This window comes from Bombina bombina, chromosome 2 (assembly GCF_027579735.1).
Source record: "Bombina bombina isolate aBomBom1 chromosome 2, aBomBom1.pri, whole genome shotgun sequence".
In the NCBI taxonomy this organism is placed as follows: domain Eukaryota; kingdom Metazoa; phylum Chordata; class Amphibia; order Anura; family Bombinatoridae; genus Bombina; species Bombina bombina.
In genome coordinates, this window is record NC_069500.1 from 971,819,613 (window position 1) to 971,842,550 (window position 22,938).

Sequence of the window (22,938 nt, forward strand, 5' to 3'; positions counted from 1 at the left end):
ATTTAAATTACTTACTATATGGAGTGCTGAAATCCCTGTCTCTTTTGGAGAGAACACTACTGTGACCTCTTCAAACTTTCTTCCTTGAGATTTGTAAATATATATATATATATATATATATATCCAGGGATATACACACACAGTCAGATATACACACTCACTTAATCACAGATACACACAAACACTCTCGCACACACTCTCTCACACAAGCTCTCTCTTACACATTCACACAAACTAACTCTCACACACTCTTACAAATAAGACTCACACAGACTTTTAAACACTCTGTCAAACAGTTTCTCTCATATATATTCTCATTTTCACACACACACATTCTATTTCTCTCTCTCTCATATTCTCAGTATCCAACACACACAAACTCTCTTACACGCAATTGTTTTGCAGTTACTATGGAGGTGGCACATGTATTACGTAGCACCCTTACTTCCTAAAGGCACTAACAGCCATACCTTTACAAGGTAGTTTTTTTTAACATATCCTATGCTACAGCAGGACAAGGAGAATGATAAATAAGAAAAGTTGGAATAAGTAAATATGATACCCTCTGCCATATACACTGTGCAGCCATTGATAGGGTACAAGCTAAGGTTGCTAAAAAACAAAAACTAAGACATTAAAGTGTAGAACCCACCTCTACTATAGACAAACTTTTAACCATCATCTTTTTCAGGCAAGGCATATACTGACCAGATTAGGGGATTAATTCTGTTTGTAACGTTGTAGACACTTTGTTTTCTGTTATTTATAACCCTATCATTTGGGAATATTGACCTGAGAAGTGCAGTGTTACTGGGAGTAAACTGCAACAGCCTCTACAATGACTTCAGTTGTTATTTGAAAATTGTTGTGTGTGGCAGTATTAGAAATAGTAGTAGTAACATAATATGAGAAAATCATAATTTAAAATTGTTTCAGCAGCATATGAATGTAAACACTTAGGCCTAGATTTTGAGTTTGGCGTTAGCCGTGAAAACCAGCGTTAGAGGCTCCTAACGCTGGTTTTAGGCTACCTCCGGTATTTGGAGTCACTCAAAATAGGGTCTAACGCTCACTTTTCAGCCGCAACTTTTCCATACCGCAGATCCCCTTACGTAAATTGCGTATCCTATCTTTTCAATGGGATTTTTCTAACTCCGGTATTTAGAGTCGTGTCTGCAGTGAGCGTTAGACATCTAACGACAAAACTCCAGCCGCAGGAAAAAAGTCAGTAGTTAAGAGCTTTCTGGGCTAACGCCGGTTTATAAAGCTCTTAACTACTGTGCTCTAAAGTACACTAACACCCATAAACTACCTATGTACCCCTAAACCGAGGTCCCCCCACATCGCCGCCACTCGATTAAATTTTTTTAACCCCTAATCTGCCGACCGCCACCTACGTTATACTTATGTACCCCTAATCTGCTGCCCCTAACACCGCCGACCCCTATATTATATTTATTAACCCCTAACCTGCCCCCCACAATGTCGCAGCCAGCTACCTACAATAATTAACCCCTAATCTGCCGACCGCAAAGCACCGCCACCTACGTTATCCTTATGTACCCCTAATCTGCTGCCCCTAACACCGCCGACCCCTATATTATATTTATTAACCCCTAATCTGCCCCCCTCAACGTCGCCTCCACCTGCCTACACTTATTAACCCCTAATCTGCCGAGCGGACCGCACCGCTACTATAATAAAGTTATTAACCCCTAATCCGCCTCACTAACCCTATCATAAATAGTATTAACCCCTAATCTGCCCTCCCTAACATCGCCGACACCTAACTTCAATTATTAACCCCTAATCTGCCGACCGGAGCTCACCGCTATTCTAATAAATGTATTAACCCCTAAAGCTAAATCTAACCCTAACACTAACACCCCCCTAAATTAAATATAATTTTAATCTAACGAAATTAATTAACTCTTATTAAATAAATTATTCCTATTTAAAGATAAATACTTACCTGTAAAATAAATCCTAATATAGCTACAATATAAATTATAATTACATTGTAGCTATTTTAGGATTAATATTTATTTTACAGGCAACTTTGTAATTATTTTAACCAGGTACAATAGCTATTAAATAGTTAAGAACTATTTAATAGCTACCTAGTTAAAATAATTACAAAATTACCTGTAAAATAAATCCTAACCTAAGTTACAATTAAACCTAACACTATACTATCATTAAATTAATTAAATAAAATACCTACAATTACCTACAATTAAACCTAACACTACACTATCAATAAATAAATTAAATACAATTCCTACAAATAACTACAATGAAATAAACTAACTAAAGTACAAAAAATAAAAAATAACTAAGTTACAAAAAAATAAAAAAATATTTACAAATTTAAACTAATTACACCTACTCTAAGCCCCCTAATAAAATAACAAAGACCCCCAAAATAAAAAATGCCCTACCCTATTCTAAATTACTAAAGTTCAAAGCTCTTTTACCTTACCAGCCCTGAACAGGGCCCTTTGCGGGGCATGCCCCAAGAAGTTCAGCTCTTTTGCCTGTAAAAAAAAACATACAATACCCCCCCCAACATTACAACCCACCACCCACATACCCCTAATCTAACCCAAACCCCCCTTAAATAAACCTAACACTAAGCCCCTGAAGATCATCCTACCTTGTCTTCACCTCACCGGGTATCACTGATCCGTCCTGGCTCCGATATCTTCATCCAACCCAAGCGGGGGCTAGACATCCACTGAAGAAGTCCAGAAGAGGGTCCAAAGTCTTCATCCTATCCGGGAAGAAGAGGCGATCCAGACCGGCAACCATCTTGATCCAAGCGGCATCTTCTATCTTCATCCGATGACGACCGGCTCCATCCTGAAGACCTCCACCGCGGACCCATCTTCTTCCGGCGACGTCCAACTGAAGAATGACGGTTCCTTTAAGGGACGTCATCCAAGATGGCGTCTCTCAAATTCCGATTGGCTGATAGGATTCTATCAGCCAATCGGAATTAAGGTAGGAATATTCTGATTGGCTGATGAAATCAGCCAATCAGAATCAAGTTCAATGCGATTGGCTGATCCAATCAGCTAATCAGATTGAGCTCGCATTCTATTGGCTGATCGGAACAGCCAATAGAATGCGAGCTCAATCTGATTGGCTGATTGGATCAGCCAATCGGATTGAACTTGATTCTGATTGGCTGATTCCATCAGCCAATCAGAATATTCCTACCTTAATTCCAATTGGCTGATAGAATCCTATCAGCCAATCGGAATTCGAGGGACGCCATCTTGGATGACGTCCCTTAAAGGAACCGTCATTCTTCAGTTGGACGTCGCCGGAAGAAGATGGGTCCGCGGTGAAGGTCTTCAGGATGGAGCCGGTCGTCATCGGATGAAGATAGAAGATGCCGCTTGGATCAAGATGGTTGCCGGTCCGGATCGCCTCTTCTTCCCGGATAGGATGAAGACTTTGGACCCTCTTCTGGACTTTTTCAGTGGATGTCTAGCCCCCGCTTGGGTTGGATGAAGATATCGGAGCCAGGACGGATCGTGATACCCGTTGAGGTGAAGACAAGGTAGGATGATCTTCAGGGGCTTAGTGTTAGGTTTATTTAAGGGGGGTTTGGGTTAGATTAGGGGTATGTGGGTGGTGGGTTGTAATGTTGGGGGGGGAGGTATTGTATGTTTTTTTTTTTAGGCAAAAGAGCTGAACTTCTTGGGGCATCCCCTGCAAAGGGCCCTGTTCAGGGCTGGTAAGGTAAAAGAGCTTTGAACTTTAGTAATTTAGAATAGGGTAGGGCATTTTTTATTTTGGGGGTCTTTGTTATTTTATTAGGGGGCTTAGAGTAGGTGTAATTAGTTTAAAATTGTTGTAATATTTTTCTTATGTTTGTAAATATTTTTTTATTTTTTGTAACTTAGTTATTTTTTATTTCTTTTACTTTAGTTAGTTTATTTCATTGTAGTTATTTGTAGGAATTGTATTTAATTTATTTATTGATAGTGTAGTGTTAGGTTTAATTGTAGGTAATTGTAGGTATTTTATTTAATTAATTTAATGATAGTATAGTGTTAGGTTTAATTGTAACTTAGGTTAGGATTTATTTTACAGGTAATTTTGTAATTATTTTGGCTGATCCAATCAGCTAATCAGATTGAGCTCGCATTCTATTGGCTGATCGGAACAGCCAATAGAATGCGAGCTCAATCTGATTGGCTGATTGGATCAGCCAATCGGATTGAACTTGATTCTGATTGGCTGATTCCATCAGCCAATCAGAATATTCCTACCTTAATTCCAATTGGCTGATAGAATCCTATCAGCCAATCGGAATTCGAGGGACGCCATCTTGGATGACGTCCCTTAAAGGAACCGTCATTCTTCAGTTGGACGTCGCCGGAAGAAGATGGGTCCGCGGTGAAGGTCTTCAGGATGGAGCCGGTCGTCATCGGATGAAGATAGAAGATGCCGCTTGGATCAAGATGGTTGCCGGTCCGGATCGCCTCTTCTTCCCGGATAGGATGAAGACTTTGGACCCTCTTCTGGACTTCTTCAGTGGATGTCTAGCCCCCGCTTGGGTTGGATGAAGATATCGGAGCCAGGACGGATCGTGATACCCGTTTAGGTGAAGACAAGGTAGGATGATCTTCAGGGGCTTAGTGTTAGGTTTATTTAATAGTTCTTAACTATTTAATAGCTATTGTACCTGGTTAAAATAATTACAAAGTTGCCTGTAAAATAAATATTAATCCTAAAATAGCTATAATATAATTATAATTTATATTGTAGCTATATTAGGATTTATTTTACAGTTAAGTATTTAGCTTTAAATAGGAATAATTTATTTAATAAGAGATAATTAATTTCGTTAGATGTAAATTATATTTAACTTAGGGGGGTGTTAGTGTTAGGGTTAGACTTAGCTTTAGGGGTTAATACATTTATTAGAATAGCGGTGAGCTCCAGTCGGCAGATTAGGGGTTAATAATTGAAGTTAGGTGTCGGCGATGTTAGGGAGGGCAGATTAGGGGTTAATACTATTTATTATAGGGTTAGTGAGGCGGATTAGGGGTTAATAACTTTATTATAGTAGCGCTCAGGTCCGCTCGGCAGATTAGGGGTTAATAAGTGTAGGCAGGTGGAGGTGATGTTGTGGGGGCAGATTAGGGGTTAATAAATATAATATAGGGGTCGGCGATGTTAGGGCAGCAGACTAGGGGTACATAGGGATAATGTAAGTAGCGGCGGTTTACGGAGCGGCAGATTAGGGGTTAATAATAATATGCAGGGGTCAGCGATAGCGGGGGCGGCAGATTAAGGTTTAATAAGTGTAAGGTTAGGGGTGTTTAGACTCGGTGTACATGTTAGGGTGTTAGGTGCAGACGTAGGAAGTGTTTCCGCATAGCAAACAATGGGGCTGCGTTAGGAGCTGAACGCGGCTTTTTTGCAGGTGTTAGGTTTTTTTTCAGCTCAAACAGCCCCATTATTTTCTATGGGAGAATCGTGCACGAGCACGTTTTTGAGGCTGGCCACTTGCGTAAGCAACTCTGGTATCGAGAGTTGAAGCTGTGTTAAATATGCTCTACGCTCCTTTTTTGGAGCCTAACGCAGCCTTTATGTGGACTCTCAATACCAGAGTTATTTTTATGGTGCGGCCAGAAAAAAGCCGGCGTTAGCTACGCGGGTCCTTACCGACAAAACTCCAAATCTAGGCCTTAATAAATTGTAGCTTATGCTATATAAAAATAGATATACATACTATTCCCTTAATATACCAAATATTTTCTGTTAAGCACTTAACTTCCACAAATGCTGAGAGTTTGCTTTTCCCTTATACCATCCATCCTGACTGACTTGCTTATCATTCAGTCAGAGTGGAGTAGCTGTACAATCATTTAAAGTTTATTTGAAATATTACAGGGAATTATGTCTTTTTACATAATTAAAAACAAATTATATATGTTTTGCTGGCACATTATTTTTGTTGCCAGTTTATATAAAAAAAATCAACATGGCTTAGCCTGCAAAAAGTTATATGGTGAATCTCCTGTTTTAAATTATGTGGATTGTTTTAACATGTAAAACATTTTTATATTTTAAGAAAACATAAATCTTTATAAAAATGAAAGGTTATATGACAGATACATGTTGAAAATAGCAGACCATTTTTCTAAGTCGTCTCAAGAAATTTCAAGGTCGTCCGGGACCACTGGACAACTGGGTTTTTCAACCCCTGGATATATATAGATATATAAAAGCATGTGATTGACTGCTGGCTGTCACATGATACAGGGGGCAAGAAATTAAAAACATGATTTAAATCTGTTGGAAAAAAATTGAATGCTCATTCAAAATTCAGAGTAAGTGCCATTGCATTGTCTTTTTATTGTGCACTTGATTATTCAACTCTAGTCTATTTAATGGTCCTTTGAGAACAAAAATAATTTGTTTTTTATTTCAGGATCATCCATTTTTAAGAAAACAGAACTCTTTAATACATGTTTAAAGTCCCTCTTGTAGAGGCAACAAAGAAAAAATAACTAATGACATTGCTCACCAGCTATAGACTGTACAGATGTACTTATTGGTGCGTCAGTTCCCTTTGTACCTAAAAAAACCATTGCATAATAATGTTATTATTCATATTCACCGACTGAACACTTCTTTTACCAAAAATGGACACTAAACTACAGAAATTTCTATCATGCATATAATAGAGCATTATTTTTACCATTTTATAAATATATTTTTTTTCAGGAAAAAGGGTCAAGTTAATGCTATTTATTTTAATGTTGAAACTAACAGGAATTGCCTAGATGGGATAGAAGCTATATAAGCCAGGAGCACCCACGCAGCTTTATTTGCCGACAGTGTAGGGTTGCTACCTTTGTCATGTTTCCCTGGACAGTTATAAGTTACTAGTGGTTTAGGGGCCGAATTATCATTGCGCAAGCGGACATGATCCGATATTGCAGATCATGTCCGCTGCACATCGATAAATGCTGACAGCATACTTGTGAACTGCTGGTACAATGCCGCCCCCCTGCAGATTTGCGGCCAATCAGCCGCTAGCAGGGGGTGTCAATCAACCCGATCGTATTTGATTGGGTTGATTTCTGTCGATGTCTGTCCATGGCCTCAGAGCAGGTGGACAGATTATGGAGCAACAGTCTTTAGACCACTGCTTCATAACTTGTGTTTCCGGCGAGCCTGAAGGCTCGCCAGAAACACAGAGCTTGATGAATATGCCCCTTAGTGTGTGAGGGAGGAACATGAATAGTGTTGTTAAGCAGCAGTATGTGCTCTACAAGACGCACAATGCATGTTCCTTCATGCATACCCTGCAGCATGTGTTACTCATAGCTGTCTATGAAAACATGGCTGCGATGGCAACCCCAGGATATTGACATGCTCCAAAAGCAAAATAACAAAAAAGTTTGTTTTTTAAGTGCATGAACATCTATTTAAAAAAACAAAAGTTATATATATTAAAAATCTCTCTTTAGGGATTCAATATACTACATCTCTCACCAGGATGGTGGCTCATACGAAGCACTCTCATAGTGCATGTCAATTCTACAGTGGTAGACAGTGATCTGTGGGATACACTGGCTGATAAGGAACACCCACATAGGTCTATTTGTTTGGCAATGACTTGCTCAACAAGTATATGAACAAAAGAAAGTTGTTGTGCTTAATTGCAGGAACATCCATGTAAAACAAAAATGTAATATGCATTAAAATCCCTCTTTTAGAAGCAAAAAAAAATAAAAATACTCCAACGTCCCTTTAAAGTTTTAATATACTACATTTCTCACCTGCTGTAGATTGTACGGTTGCGTTTTTTAGTTCAGAAACATTTGAACCTAACAAAACAAGAACAAACAAAACATTAATGACATTGTGGAAACTCAACTTCTAATACAAATAAGAAAGGCTGCTAATTATACCAGTTTTATACTTATTGGGCCAACAAAGGGCTAGATTACGAGTGGATCCTTTTTTGCTCTGTTAACTTTGCTAAAGGTAAACTTTGTGCATGCATTGGGTCGTATTACAAGTTGAAATTAAAAAGTTGAGTGCAAGCAAAAACCCGACATGCGCAAAAAAAGTTAGACTTCGGATATTGTGACTGCGTTAGCGTATTTTCCCATAGACTTCAATGGAGCACACAAACTGAAAAATCCCCACCAATTCTCGCACGCTAACCCATTCGCATTTATTCAAGTGCAGTTAACCAGACATGGATGAGGAATATTTCACATTCCAATGTTCTGCATATAGAAGAATATGTTCTATTTATTCTTAAATAAATATATATATATGAGGCAAGGAAAAACGTGTATGAGAAAGAGTAAAAACCCTTCCTTCAAAACACAGAACTGCGCTCTAAATAAACCTCTTAATCACAAAGTTCTTAAAATAAAATGCCACAACTGTGTATGCTTAATGTGTTATCAATATTTGGATAACACCAAAATTAAAAATTCGAAATTTCATAAAAGCGTGCAACAAAATATAAAAATTTCATAAAAGCAAGCGACAAAATATCAAAATGTATCTAGCAAGGTTAAATATTTGTAAAAAAGGATAAATTAATTTGATCCCACGTAGTAGTGCAGATCAATTGTAGGTGTCGGCTGCTGTGTCTTAATAATCCTCCAGAATCTCACGGAGTAAGGTAGAAATCTAAAAGCAAAAAGAGAAAGAAAGCGCACAAAGGCACCTACATAGTGCAAATCAATTTAATCAAACAATGAAGCAAATGTGTATTAAAACAGTTCCCTCGTAGGGTGTCTACTCACAAGAGTCAACCTCAAACTTGTGAGGTATGTACAAGCACGTAGATTAAAGTATGACTCAGGACCGCTTGCTCTATGTGTTTAGTCCAAGGAGTAAGGACAGTAAATCTCAATGCTGGGTATCGCTGTTGTTCAAAGAAATCTTGACAAGTATTTCCCCGGTTTCTTTAAATTACTCACGTCCACTCCGGCAAAAGTTTTTCTCTTTGCTTTGCACAATTTTCGCAAACAAATGGTCTGTGAAGTTAACCAACAGCTGATCACTGTTCAGCTGTTCCACAACGACAGACGCAAGGTGGGCGTGGCCTTACGCGTTTCACGGTTACGTCACCGCTTCGTCAGAGGATATATATATATACACACACACACACAGTATCTCACAAAAGTGAGTACACCCTTCACATTTTTGTAAATATTTTATTATATCTTTTCATGTGACAACACTGAATAAATTACACTTTGCTACAATGTAAAAGTACTGAGTGTACAGCCTGTATAACAGTGTACATTTGCTGTACCTTCAAAATAACTCAACACACAGCCATTAAAGCCTAAACTGTTGGCAACAAAAGTGAGAACACCCCTAAGTGGAAATCTCCAAATTGGGCCCAAAGTGTCAATATTTTGTGTGGCAACCGTTATTTTCCAGCACTGCCTTAACCCTCTTGGGCATGGAGTTCACCAGAGCTTCATAGGTTGCCACTGCAGTCCTCTTCCACTCCTCCATGACGACATCACAGAGATGGTGGATGTTAGAGACCTTGCGCTCCCCCACCTTCCATTTGAGGATGCCCCACAGATGCCCAATAGGGTTTAGGTCTGGAAACATGCTTGGCCAGTTCATCACCTTTACCCTCAGCTTCTTTAGCATGGCAGTGGTCATCTTGGAGGTGTGTTTGGGGTCGTTCTCATGTTGGAATACTGCCCTGCGGCCCAGTTTCTGAAGGGAGGGGATCGTGCTCTGCTTCCGTATGTCACAGTACATGTTGGCATTCATGGTTTCCTCAATGAACTGTAGCTCCCCAGTGCCAGCAGCACTCATGCAGCCCCAGACCATGACACACCCACCACCATGCTTCACTGTAGGCAAGACACACTTGTCTTTGTACTCCTCACCTGGTTGCCGCCACACACGCTTGACACCATCTAAACCAAATAGGTTTATCTTGGTCTCATTGGACCACAGGACATGGTTCCAGTAATTCATGTCCTTAGTCTGCTTGTCTTCAGCCATCTGTTTGCAGGCTTTCTTGTGCATCATCTTTAGAAGAGGCTTCCTTCTGGGATGACAGCCATGCAGACTAATTTGATGCAGTTTGCAGCTTATTGTCTGAGCACTGACAGGCTGACCCCCACCCCTTCCATCTCTGCAGCAATGCTGGCAGCACTCATACGTCTATTTCCCAAAGACAACCTCTGGATATAACGCTAAGCATGTGCACTCAACTTCTCTGGTTGACCATGGCGAAGCCTGTTCTGAGTGGAACCTGTCCTGTGAAACCGCTGTATGGTCTTGACCACCATGCTGCAGCTCTGTTTCAGGGTCTTGGCAATCTTCTTATAGCCTAGGCCATCTTTATGTATAGCAACAATTCTTTTTTTCAGATCCTCAGAGAGTTCTTTGCCATGAGGTGCCATGTTGAACTTCCAGTGACCAGTATGAGAGAGTGTGAGAGCGATAAAAAATTTAACACACCTGCTCCCCATTCACATCTGAGACCTTGTAAAACTAATGAGTCACATGACACTGGGGAGGGAAAATGGCTAATTGGGCCCAATTTGGACATTTCCACTTAGGGGTGTACTCACTTTTGTTGCCAACAGTTTAGACATTAATGGCTGTGTGTTGAGTTATTTTGAGGGGACAGCAAATTTACACTGTTATACAGGCTGTACATTCACTACTTTACAATGTAGCAAAGTGTCATTTCTTCAATGTTGTAAATGAGTCAAGTGTGACCCCAAGACATCGGGCATGCGGGGTAGGGGTAATGATGGAGTTATCAACAGTTATAGAAATTTTGGGGGTGGAGACATTGGAAGAAGGGGGAAAAATAAGGAGTTCAGTTTTGGAGAGATTTAACTTAAGGTAATGAGAGGACATCCAAGAATTTGAGAAAGACAGTTTGTGACACGGGTTAGTAAGGAAGGAGGTAGGTCTGGTGCAGAGAGGTAGATTTGGGTGTCATCAGCATACAAATGGTATTGAAACCCATGGAACTTTATTAAGGAACCTGGTGACGACATGTAGATTGAAAAGAGAACAGGGGACAAAGGACAGAGCCTTGAGGTACCCCAACAGAAAGTGGTAACGGGGCAGAGGATGCTCCGGAGAAGGCTACACTAAATGTACGGTTAGTAAGATAGGAAGAGAACCACGAGAGAGCTGTGTCACAGATGCCGAAGGATTGGAGGATTTGGAGCAGAAGAGGGTGGTTAACAGTGTCAAAGGCTGCAGACAGGTCAAGGAGGATAAGTGGCCTTTGGATTTTGCTGTAAGTAGGTAATTGGTAACCTTGACAATTGCTGTCTCTGTAGAGTGATGGGAACTAAATCCAGATTGCAGTGGGTCAAGCAGAGAATTTAGTGTAAGAAAATGGGATAGACGTGCATAAACTAGCATTTCGAGGAGCTTTGAGGCTAGAGGGAGTAGGGAAATAGGGTGGTAATTGGAAGGGGAGGTTGGATCGAGGTAAGTTTATTTGAGAATAGGTGTGACCAGTGCATGTTTTAGAGATGAGGGAAATATACCAGTGCTGAGGGAGAGGTTGAAAATGTGTGCGAGTATGGGGGTGAGGGTAGAAGAGAGGGAGGGGAGTAGCTGTGAGGGGATGGGGTCAAGGGGACAGGTAGTGAGGTGGGAGGACAGTATAAGGGCAGAACCTTCATCCTCATTAACAGGGGCAAAAGAGCTGCATTTTTGGATATTTAGGTTTTGGGTGAGCTTTTGAGGGGGTGGGATATTGGAATTATGTTAAGAGCTGATTTCACTTCTGATGGAATCAATTTTGTTGTTGAAGTGGCTGGCAAAATCTTGAGCTGAGAGAGAGAGGTTGTGTTAGGAGGTGGGGATGGGCGGAGAAGAGTATTGAACGTGGAGAACAGACGTTTAGGGTTAGAGGAAAGAGTAGAGATGAGATTAGAAAAATATTGTTGCTTATAAAGATTAAGGGCAGAATAGTAGGAGTTCAGGATGAAATTGTAGTGAAGAAAGTCAGCTGAACTCTGAGATTTCCTCCAATGTCGCTCAGCAGTATGGGAGCATCTGCATAGGTATCATGTCAGAGGAGTATGCCAGGGCTGAGGATGAGAGTGTGGTTTCTGAGCTAAGGTTGGAGGGGCCAGAGTGTCAAAGATCGATGTAAGGGTGGAATTATACTGGCAGATAGATTGGTCAGGACAGGAAAAGGAGGTGATGGATGAGAGGATAGGTTTGAGAGAGCTAGCAAGCTGATGCAGATCTAGTGACTTAGTGCTTCTGTGAAGTTTGGTGTGAGGGGTAGAGGGAGGGGGAGTTGTAGGTAGGGAAGTGATGTTGCAAGTTAGGAGATGATGGTCAGAGAGAGGAAAAGGGGAGTTTGCTAAATTTGAAAGAGTGCATCGATAGGTGAAAGTCAGATCAAGGGAATGACCATCTTTGTGAGTGGGAGAATCAGTCATTGTGACAGGCCGAAAGAGGAAGTCAGTTGAAGAAGTTGTTTTGCAGAGGAGGCAGTGGGATTGTCAAGAGGAATGTTAAAGTCACCAAGAATGAGGACAGGGGTGTCTGAGGAAAGGAAATAAGGAAGCCAGGCAGCAAAGTGATCTGAAAATTGAGTTGGGGAGCCAGGAGGACGGTATATGACTGCAACACGTATAGAGAGGGGAAAGAATAACCGAATCATGTGTGCTTCAAATGAAGAAAATGTGAGTGAAGAGAAGGGCTGTATTTGTTGGAAGGTGCAACGAGAGGAAAGTAAAATACCGACACCACCTCCTTGTCTATTGCCAGACCTAGGAGTGTGGCTGAAATGGAGACCCCCATGTGACAGTGCAGCAGTGAATGCTGTGTCTGAAGCAGAGAGCCATGTTTCTGTAAGAGCCAGAAGGTTAAGAGAGTGGGAGATAAAGAGATCATGGATAGAAGTGAGCTTGTTGCAAACAGAGCAAGAGTTCCAAAGTGCACAAGTGAAGGGGGATGTGTTTTTAGATGTAAGAGGAATGCTATTAAGGTTACCAGAGTTTAGTTTATGAAGTCTAATGAAAGGCACACAAGGATGTGAAAGGCTTGGAGGTTGTTAGGGACCAGGATTAGGGGAGATGTCGCCAGCAGCTAGTATGAGCAAGAGGGAGAGTGATATGAGATGAGAAGCAGATTTGCAGTAACGAGATGTTTTTTGGCTGAAGTGCAGGGGGAGAGAGAGTGTTTAGGAATAGGTAAAATTCATGAGTACAAAAGTAAGGTGAGTATAAGAGAAATGGGCTAATGAACAATGCAGGTGGAGAGGGAGAAGGAGTAATTGAGTAATGTAATTTGTTAGAGACAAGAGGTAGCAAAAAGTAATATGAAGATATTGAGCATTATTATGAAAGTGGGAACCAAGTAAACACATAAGACACAGTGTTACAGCAGCACTTGCAAAAGGATACAATGAGATACTTAAAAAAACAAAACACAGTATTACAAGAGTACTTGCCTTGTGTCTTGCCCCTTGCCCAATCCTTGTTCAATTCTTGTATAATTCTTAAAAATTAGTGCCTTACTTGGAAAATGTGAACATATGCTATTGTTAAAAAGTACACTGCCCTGTAAGCAATGCACACACCCCTGTACAATGCACATCCCCAAACTAGTCTGAAATATTTACAGGTAGGGCAGTCAGCTGAGTCCACTAAATTTAGTTGATTGCTAATCAAAGACAGTTGGTAAGGCCAATTGGAATGTTAGAATCTGGTCAGGGTGAGATGAGTTAAGTAAACAGACAATAACATTTGGAGGGGCTTAAAACTGTGACATAAGTAGGCTGACCATATTGCCGCTTTAAGAAGGAACACATATGAAAAATACATATGTGAGGGTTCTTATACAAAACCATTTCTTTAAACAGCCCTGAAAACAGCCCTGACATATGTATTTTTCATATGTGTCCCTTTTTAGCTCTGCTTCTTAGCAAAGGGATCAAGCTAAAAAAGGATCAATAAATAAGGATATTTGAGTTATTTCAGGAGTTATTCAGGAGTTATTCAGGGTTATTCAGGGTTATTCAGTCGTAAAGAATACTTATTTTTTTCTTATTGTTAAAGTGTTGCATAGTTTAAAATGTCTATGATACAGTGCAATGGGTGTTTTGCACTTTTTAATCGTGCTACTTTTTGGAGATTTAGGGGCTGTCCTGTTTGTAAGCAGTTTTCCCTCTTAAGGGAAGAAATAGCTAAACTTCAAGCTAAGGTAAGTAACATACCTGTTACCTCTACAAAGCTGCCTCAGAAAGAAGCCCCTCTACCCCAGAGATCAGCAAGGAGAGACAGATGGATCACTGTAGGCTCTGGAAGAATTAGAACAGTAGACCAGAAGCATTGCCCACAACCTCTGCCATTGCAAAACTCCTATGCTGCTCTTGCCGAACACACTTGTGATGAGGAGATTGCTGTTTCTGAGCCCTCTGAAGCTGTAACAGGTAATTTAAATCTATTGGTATCTGATTCTCCAGGTAACATAACACAGGAAAGAACTGCAGATGTGTTTTTGGGTGACTCTATTTTGAGGAATGTGTATTTAGGTGAAAGTAAAGGAGAAGCAAGGGAGGTTAGATGTCTTCCAGGAGCTACTGCTCACAGGGATAAGAATCGTATTTTGAGAATTGTTAAGGCAGCAGGAAAGGGAAGTGAGTTAGATGTGATTGTTCATTTAGGAACAAATGATCTGGCTAGTAATCATGTTGCTGCTGTTCAGAAAGAGTTTTGTGACCTAGGTAATCATTTAGAGATTGTGGCATCAACTCTATCATTTTCTGCTATTTTACCTGTGTATGGCCAGGAAGCAGGAAAGATGGAGCGGATAACAACATTTAATTCTTGGTTAGATAAGTGGTGCAGGGAACGAGGATTTGGTTTTATTGGCCATTATAGCTCTGTTTGGAAAGATACTAGGTTATTTAGGAGAGATGGCTTGCATTTGGATGTTAAAGGAACAGAGTATCTGGGAGAGGAGTTCAAATGCTTTATTAGAAATCATTTAAACTAATAAAGGGGGGTAGCATTAATATATCCACCTGCCCCCCACAGCATGCCAAAACTGTTAGTCCAAGTAACAATTCTAGAAATTCTAGTAGAAAAATTCTTTGTGCCATGAGCACAAATGCTCGCAGCTTAGGAAATAAATTACCTGAACTAATTTCAATAATGACTAGGGACAACTTGGATTTAGTAGCTATAACAGAAACATGGTACAATGATTTGCATGACTGGGACATAGTCATACCTGGATACAGGCTATTTAAAAAGAACAGAGTAGGAAAGAAAGGTGGAGGAGTTGCTCTGTATGTAAATGAAAATATAAAGTTTACTGAAATTGTAGGAACAAATGATGAGGTGGAAAGTATTTGGGTGACTTTGGAAATTGGAGATAAAAATGTTTTTAGAATAGGTTGTATATAGGCCTCCATTGCAGGATGAAAAACTGGACAATCTGTTATTAGAAGAAATAACCAAAATGACCATGAAGGGTAAGGTTATAATACTGGGGGACTTTAACTTGCCAGATATAGACTGGAAGATTCCTTCTGCTAGATCAGCTAGAAGCAGGTATATTCTTGAATCTCTGCTAGGGGAATCACTTGAGCAATTAGTCAAGGAACCAACTCATAAGGAAGCTATATTAGATCTAATACTTACAAACAGTGATACTTTCAGATGTGTCTGTAGGTGAGAACTTAGGATCCAGTGATCATCAATCTGTTTGGTTTAGTATTCATGTGCAGGAACTGTCCACCCAGACTAAAACAAAAGTTTTAGACTTTAGGACGGCAGATTTTTCATTAATGGGAGAATACCTAAAAAATTATTTAAAAGGGAAAACTCTTATTACAGAGGTTCAAGAGCAGTGGGAATTTGTGAAAGGTGCCATTTTAGATGCACCCGCACACTGTGTTAGACATGTCTGTAAAAGTAAAAGAAAGCGGAAACCAATTTGGTTTTCCAAAGAAGTAGCACATGCTGTAAAGACAAAAAAGATAGCTTATAAAAATTACAGACACACACAAGCAGATGATGATATGAAAATATGGAGACTCCAACAAAAAAAGACTAAGCAGTTAATTAGGAAGGTTAAAGCTCATGCAGAAGAGAAGATAGCACAGTCAGTAAAACATGGGGACAAAACATTCTTTAGATATATCAGTGAAAGTAGAAAAAATAAGGTAGGAATAGTAAAGTTAAAATCAGTTGATGGTAGAATAATAGAAGGAGATAAGCAGATTGCAGACTGTCTCAATGATTACTTCTGTTCTGATTTCACAAAAGATTGTGAAGATACAATGTCTACATTAAGGGATGCTACGAAAAATAGAAACAAGCTTAACAGTAATCTTTTTACAGAGGATGAGGTTTTGTTAGCATTATCAAAAATAAATGTTAAAAAGGCAGTGGGTCCTGATAATATTCATCCAAGGGTTTTAAAAGAACTTCGATCAGTGCTAACTGTCCCATTAACTGATCTGTTTAATCAGTCACTATTAACAGGAGCTGTCCCAGATGATTGGAGAATAGCAAATGTAATACCTCTTCATAAAAAGGGCAGTAGAGATGAATCTGACAACTACAGGCCAGTTAGTTTAACTTCAGTAGTAGGGAAATTAATGGAAAGCCTCTTAAAAGAAAGAATTATGACTTACATAAAGACAAACAATTTAGAGGACCAAAATCAGCATGGTTTTACTTCAGGGAGATCATATCAAACTAATCTAATTGACTTCTTTGATTATGTAACAAAAGTATTAGACAAGGGTAGAGCAGTTGATGTAGCATATCTAGATTTCAGCAAAGCATTTGACACCGTCCCACACAATAAACTAATTCACAAACTGTATCTGCTTGGTCTAGATTCAAAAATTGTGAACTGGGTGGAATGCTGGCTTAAGGACAGAAAACAAAGTGTCTTAGTAAATGGAGTTCATTCAGCAGAGGGGGCTGTTACTATTGGTGTTCTTCAGGGGTCAGTTCTGGGGCCTGCTTTGTTTAACATATTTATCTGCGATATCAGCAAAGGGCCACAGGGGAAAGTATGTCTCTTTGCAGATGATACAAAAATTTGTAGCAGAGTGGATGTTCCAGGGGGGGTAGACAAAATGAGAAATGATATACAACAATTGGAGGATTGGACAAACGACTGGGATCTAAAGTTTAACACAGCAAAGTGTAAAATAATGCATTTAGGGAAGAAAAATCCAAATATTTATTACAGACTCAATGACACTTTACTGGCTGTTACAGATGAGGAACAGGAATTGGGAATTATTATTTCAGATGATTTAAAACTTAGTAAACAATGTAGTAATGCATCGAGTAAGGCTAGCAGAATGCTTGGATGTATTGGTAGAGGTATTTGCAGCAGAAATAGTAAGGTTCTTATGCCACTTTATAGATCATTAGTTAGGCCTCATCTTGAGTATTGTGTGCAGTTCTGGAGTCCATATCTTCAGAAGGATATTAACAAACTTGAATCTGTGCAAAGGAGGGCTACCAAAATGGTACATGGTCTAAAAAATAAAACTTACCAGGATAGGCTCAATTACCTAAATATGTATAGCTTAGAGGAGAGAAGGGAAAGAGGTGATATGATAGCAACTTTCAAGTACATTAAAGGGTTTAGTAAAACTGAGGCTGTAAGTATTTTACATAAAATGGAAAATTCAAGAACAAGGGGTCATGAGCTCAAGCTAAAGGGTAGTAGATTCAGGAGTAATTTGAGGAAGCACTTCTTTACAGAAAGAGTGATTGATTTATGGAATAAACTTCCTCAAGAGGTAGTAGCAACAAACACTGTGGGGGACTTTAAAAATGCATGGGACAAGCATAAGGCTATCCTACGAACTAGATAAGTTTATACTGTTAGGTAAGGTCGGGCAGACTTGCTGGGCCTATGGCTCTTATCTGCCGTCAATATCTATGTTTTAAAGCGGCAATATGGTCAGCCTAGACATAAGACAACTATAAATTTAAGAGTTATAGCAAGTATTGATAAGGATTGAGCATCACATGGCAATTAACTAGACATTAGAATTGAGACATTGGGAAAAATCATTACAATAAATGCAGGACTTAATTTTAACAGCCTAAATTAATGTGCTCAATATACATATACAGAGAGAGACTTGGAGTAAGATGACAGAAAAGCAGGGAATAGCAGGATTTCAATGCAGGGCCTTAATTCACATACCAAATAGAGAGACTTGGAGTAAAATGACAGAAAAGCAGGGAATAGCAGGATTTCAATGCAGGGCCTTAATTCACATACCAAAAAGAGAGACTTGGAGTAAAATGACAGAAAAGCAGGGAATAGCAGGATTTCAATGCAGGGCCTTAATTCACATACCAAAAAGAGAGACTTGGAGTAAAATGACAGAAAAGCGGGGAATAGCAGGATTTCAATGCAGGTCCTTAATTCACATACCAAAAAGAGAGACTTGGAGTAAAATGACAGAAAAGCAGGGAATATCAGGATTTCAATGCAGGGCCTTAATTCACATACCAAAAAGAGAGACTTGGATTAAAATGATTGAAAAGCAGGGAATAGCAGGATTTCAATGCAGGGCCTTATTTCACATACCAAAAAGAGAGACTTGGAGTAAAATGACAGAAAAGCCGGGAATAGCGGGATTTCAATGCAGGGCCTTATTATACACACATATTTATACACACACACACTCTGTATATGAATACACATATTTAGACATGTCTATGTATGCATATATGTGTTTGCAGCCCTTTTTTCATAGGAGAGAGATTTAAAAAAAATAAATAAATAACATTGTCCTGTATGTGAAGAACATTGGAATGTGAAATATTAATAACTGCAGTTAGGTATAGTGTTGTGGGTTTAATATGATGTCGGGTTAGTGCACAAGCGATAAGTGTTTTTTTGAATAGCAAGCTCCATTACAGTCTATGAGGAGAAGTTAATGCGCTCGCAATATCTGTAATTAGGGTTTGGCGCGCAAAAGTTTAACTTTCAACTTGCAATATGAGCGGAAACATGCACACACAAATCTTTTATTTTTGCCGGTGTTAGCACTTGAGCAAAAGCACTGACTAGCGCATCACTTGTAATCTGGCGCATTGGATTTAGTGCTATCAAGCAATACAAAGATAATATCAAACACAGAAGTCAAAGAACTCTTGGGTAACAGTGATCATAACATGGTCAAATTTGAAATCACTTTCCATAAGCAATGTTACAAGGGCTCAAACAAGACTTTTAATTTTAAGAAAGCAACATTGAATGATTATTTTCCATTAAGGAAATCATTAAATAGTATAAATTGTGCCAAAGTATTCTCAAATAAAATAAAATGGAGAGAAGGGAAAGAGGTGATATGATAGCAACTTTCAAGTACATTAAAGGGTTTAGTAAAACTGAGGCTGTAAGTATTTTACATAAAATGGAAAATTCAAGAACAAGGGGTCATGAGCTCAAGCTAAAGGGTAGTAGATTCAGGAGTAATTTGAGGAAGCACTTCTTTACAGAAAGAGTGATTGATTTATGGAATAAACTTCCTCAAGAGGTAGTAGCAACAAACACTGTGGGGGACTTTAAAAATGCATGGGACAAGCATAAGGCTATCCTACGAACTAGATAAGTTTATACTGTTAGGTAAGGTCGGGCAGACTTGCTGGGCCTATGGCTCTTATCTGCCGTCAATATCTATGTTTTAAAGCGGCAATATGGTCAGCCTAGACATAAGACAACTATAAATTTAAGAGTTATAGCAAGTATTGATAAGGATTGAGCATCACATGGCAATTAACTAGACATTAGAATTGAGACATTGGGAAAAATCATTACAATAAATGCAGGACTTAATTTTAACAGCCTAAATTAATGTGCTCAATATACATATACAGAGAGAGACTTGGAGTAAGATGACAGAAAAGCAGGGAATAGCAGGATTTCAATGCAGGGCCTTAATTCACATACCAAATAGAGAGACTTGGAGTAAAATGACAGAAAAGCAGGGAATAGCAGGATTTCAATGCAGGGCCTTAATTCACATACCAAAAAGAGAGACTTGGAGTAAAATGACAGAAAAGCAGGGAATAGCAGGATTTCAATGCAGGGCCTTAATTCACATACCAAAAAGAGAGACTTGGAGTAAAATGACAGAAAAGCGGGGAATAGCAGGATTTCAATGCAGGGCCTTAATTCACATACCAAAAAGAGAGACTTGGAGTAAAATGACAGAAAAGCAGGGAATATCAGGATTTCAATGCAGGGCCTTAATTCACATACCAAAAAGAGAGACTTGGATTAAAATGATAGAAAAGCAGGGAATAGCAGGATTTCAATGCAGGGCCTTATTTCACATACCAAAAAGAGAGACTTGGAGTAAAATGACAGAAAAGCCGGGAATAGCGGGATTTCAATGCAGGGCCTTATTATACACACATATTTATACACACACACACTCTGTATATGAATACACATATTTAGACATGTCTATGTATGCATATATGTGTTTGCAGCCCTTTTTTCATAGGAGAGAGATTTAAAAAAAATAAATAAATAACATTGTCCTGTATGTGAAGAACATTGGAATGTGAAATATTAATAACTGCAGTTAGGTATAGTGTTGTGGGTTTAATATGATGTCGGGTTAGTGCACAAGCGATAAGTGTTTTTTTGAATAGCAAGCTCCATTACAGTCTATGAGGAGAAGTTAATGCGCTCGCAATATCTGTAATTAGGGTTTGGCGCGCAAAAGTTTAACTTTCAACTTGCAATATGAGCGGAAACATGCACACACAAATCTTTTATTTTTGCCGGTGTTAGCACTTGAGCAAAAGCACTGACTAGCGCATCACTTGTAATCTGGCGCATTGGATTTAGTGCTATCAAGCAATACAAAGATAATATCAAACACAGAAGTCAAAGAACTCTTGGGTAACAGTGATCATAACATGGTCAAATTTGAAATCACTTTCCATAAGCAATGTTACAAGGGCTCAAACAAGACTTTTAATTTTAAGAAAGCAACATTGAATGATTATTTTCCATTAAGGAAATCATTAAATAGTATAAATTGTGCCAAAGTATTCTCAAATAAAATAAAATGGAGAACATTTAGAACTTTGCTAAATAAATATACACATTAACAAAAACCACATGGTTCTAAAAGTCAAATAAATAAAGCCAAGCCAATGTGGCTAAAAAAGGATCCAGGGTTTATCCAGGAAGCTATAGACAAGTAAGTAAGGGATTATAAAGGATTATATTCAAGAGTATATTTCTACAAACAAGATTATGAGATTAAAATCAGCATGGTTTTATGAGAAATAGATCATGTCAAACTAATCTAATTAGATTCTGTGAGGAAGTAAGTAACAATATAGATAAAGGGGAATCAGTTGATGCTATATACTAGGATTTTGCAAAGGCGTTTGATACAGTGCCACATGAGAGATTACTGTACAAAATTAAGGGACTGGGAAAAGTTGAAATGTTAGCTCATGTATAAATACCTGAATAAAAGAAATGGAGCAATGAGTAGTTGTAAATGGTTCATAATTAGATTGAAGTCCCACAGGGATCAGTACTGGACCCTGTTCATTTTAATATTTGTATTAATGACTTAAAGGATTAAACAGCAACATCTCTATTTTTGTACAAAATTGTGTAAGGTGATTAGGTGAGTGCAAAATGTAATTGCTTTTCAAGAGGATTTATACAAATTTAAAGAATGGGCTGGTGATTGGGAAATTAAATTTAATACTGGTAAATGTAAGTTTCTACATTTTGGAAGTAAATATTTGTAGGAAACCTAATATTTAAATTGGACTAGACTTAGCGAAACAGAGTAGGAAAGTGATTTAAGCGTACTTATAGACAAGCTAAGAATGAGTGTACAATGCAGGACAGTGACTTCTAAGGCTAATAAGATACTAGCAATAGCATGTATTCAAAGACGCATTGATGCAAAGGAAGAAAGCATAATTCTATCTATTCTATAATCGCGTTTGTAACACGTCCGTCGCCAGTTGCGCACACATCCTCAAAGGAATGTTATCTGCGCAATGGAAGCCAAAAGAATGTTGGCTGTGCTTGCAGCCAAAAGAATCCACCTAGAGTTTCGGAATCCACCTGGATGCAGCGTAGGCAAACGAAGCCTTAAAAAAAAAAAAACACACAACTGCCCTCAAAAAATAATAATAAATAAAAAAAAAAACGAACCTCCCGCACGAAGTATTAAGAAAAAAACTAACCACCCACACAAAGACAAAGTATTAAGAAAAAAAAATAAACAAAACCGCCCATAAAAGTATTAACAAAAAAACAGAAACTACCTAACCCTTACACCGCCAAACCCCCACAACGCCAACTAAATAAATTACAATATTAACCCCAAAACCACCAAACCCTGCAACGCCAAATAATAAATTATACTATTAAACCCTAAACCAACAAACCATCACATTGCAATAAACTTAATTAACCTATTAACCCCTAAACCTCCAACCCCCACATTGCAATAAACCTAATTAACCTATTAACTCCTAAACCACCAACCCCCCACAACACAAATAACCAATTTAATTACTAAGCCCCCTAACCTAACACCCCCTAAATTAACCCCAATTACTACTAAATTACATTTAAAATAAGAAATCCTCACATTAAATTACAAAAAAATAATCTAACATTACAAAAAAATAAAAAAAGTCTAACATTAGAGAAAAAATAAACAAAATTATCAAAAAGAAAATAAATTAAACCTAATCCCTATGAAAATAAAAAAGCCCCCCCCAAAAGAAAAACACCCCCTAATCTAAACTAAACTACCAATAGCCCTTAAAATGGCCTTTTGTAGGGCATTGCCCTAAATTAAACAGCTGTTTTACACTTAAAAAATACTAAGTCTCCCCTAACAGTAAAAACCCCTCACACACCAAA

The 22,938-nt window shown here is 38.7% G+C and overlaps 1 protein-coding gene across 2 annotated transcripts in view; it reads right to left on the minus strand.

Moving 5' to 3' along the window:
- LOC128649926 (uncharacterized) overlaps window positions 1-22,938 on the minus strand; it is a 433,711-nt gene that overhangs the window by 278,865 nt on the left and 131,908 nt on the right. For both annotated transcript variants that reach the window (XM_053703485.1, XM_053703484.1), the window contains exons 2-3: window positions 7,812-7,859; window positions 6,551-6,601 (exon numbers count right to left, since the gene is read on the minus strand). In XM_053703485.1, coding sequence (XP_053559460.1) covers window positions 6,551-6,601; window positions 7,812-7,859 — 99 coding nt within the window. The remainder of the gene's footprint in view (window positions 1-6,550; window positions 6,602-7,811; window positions 7,860-22,938) is intronic.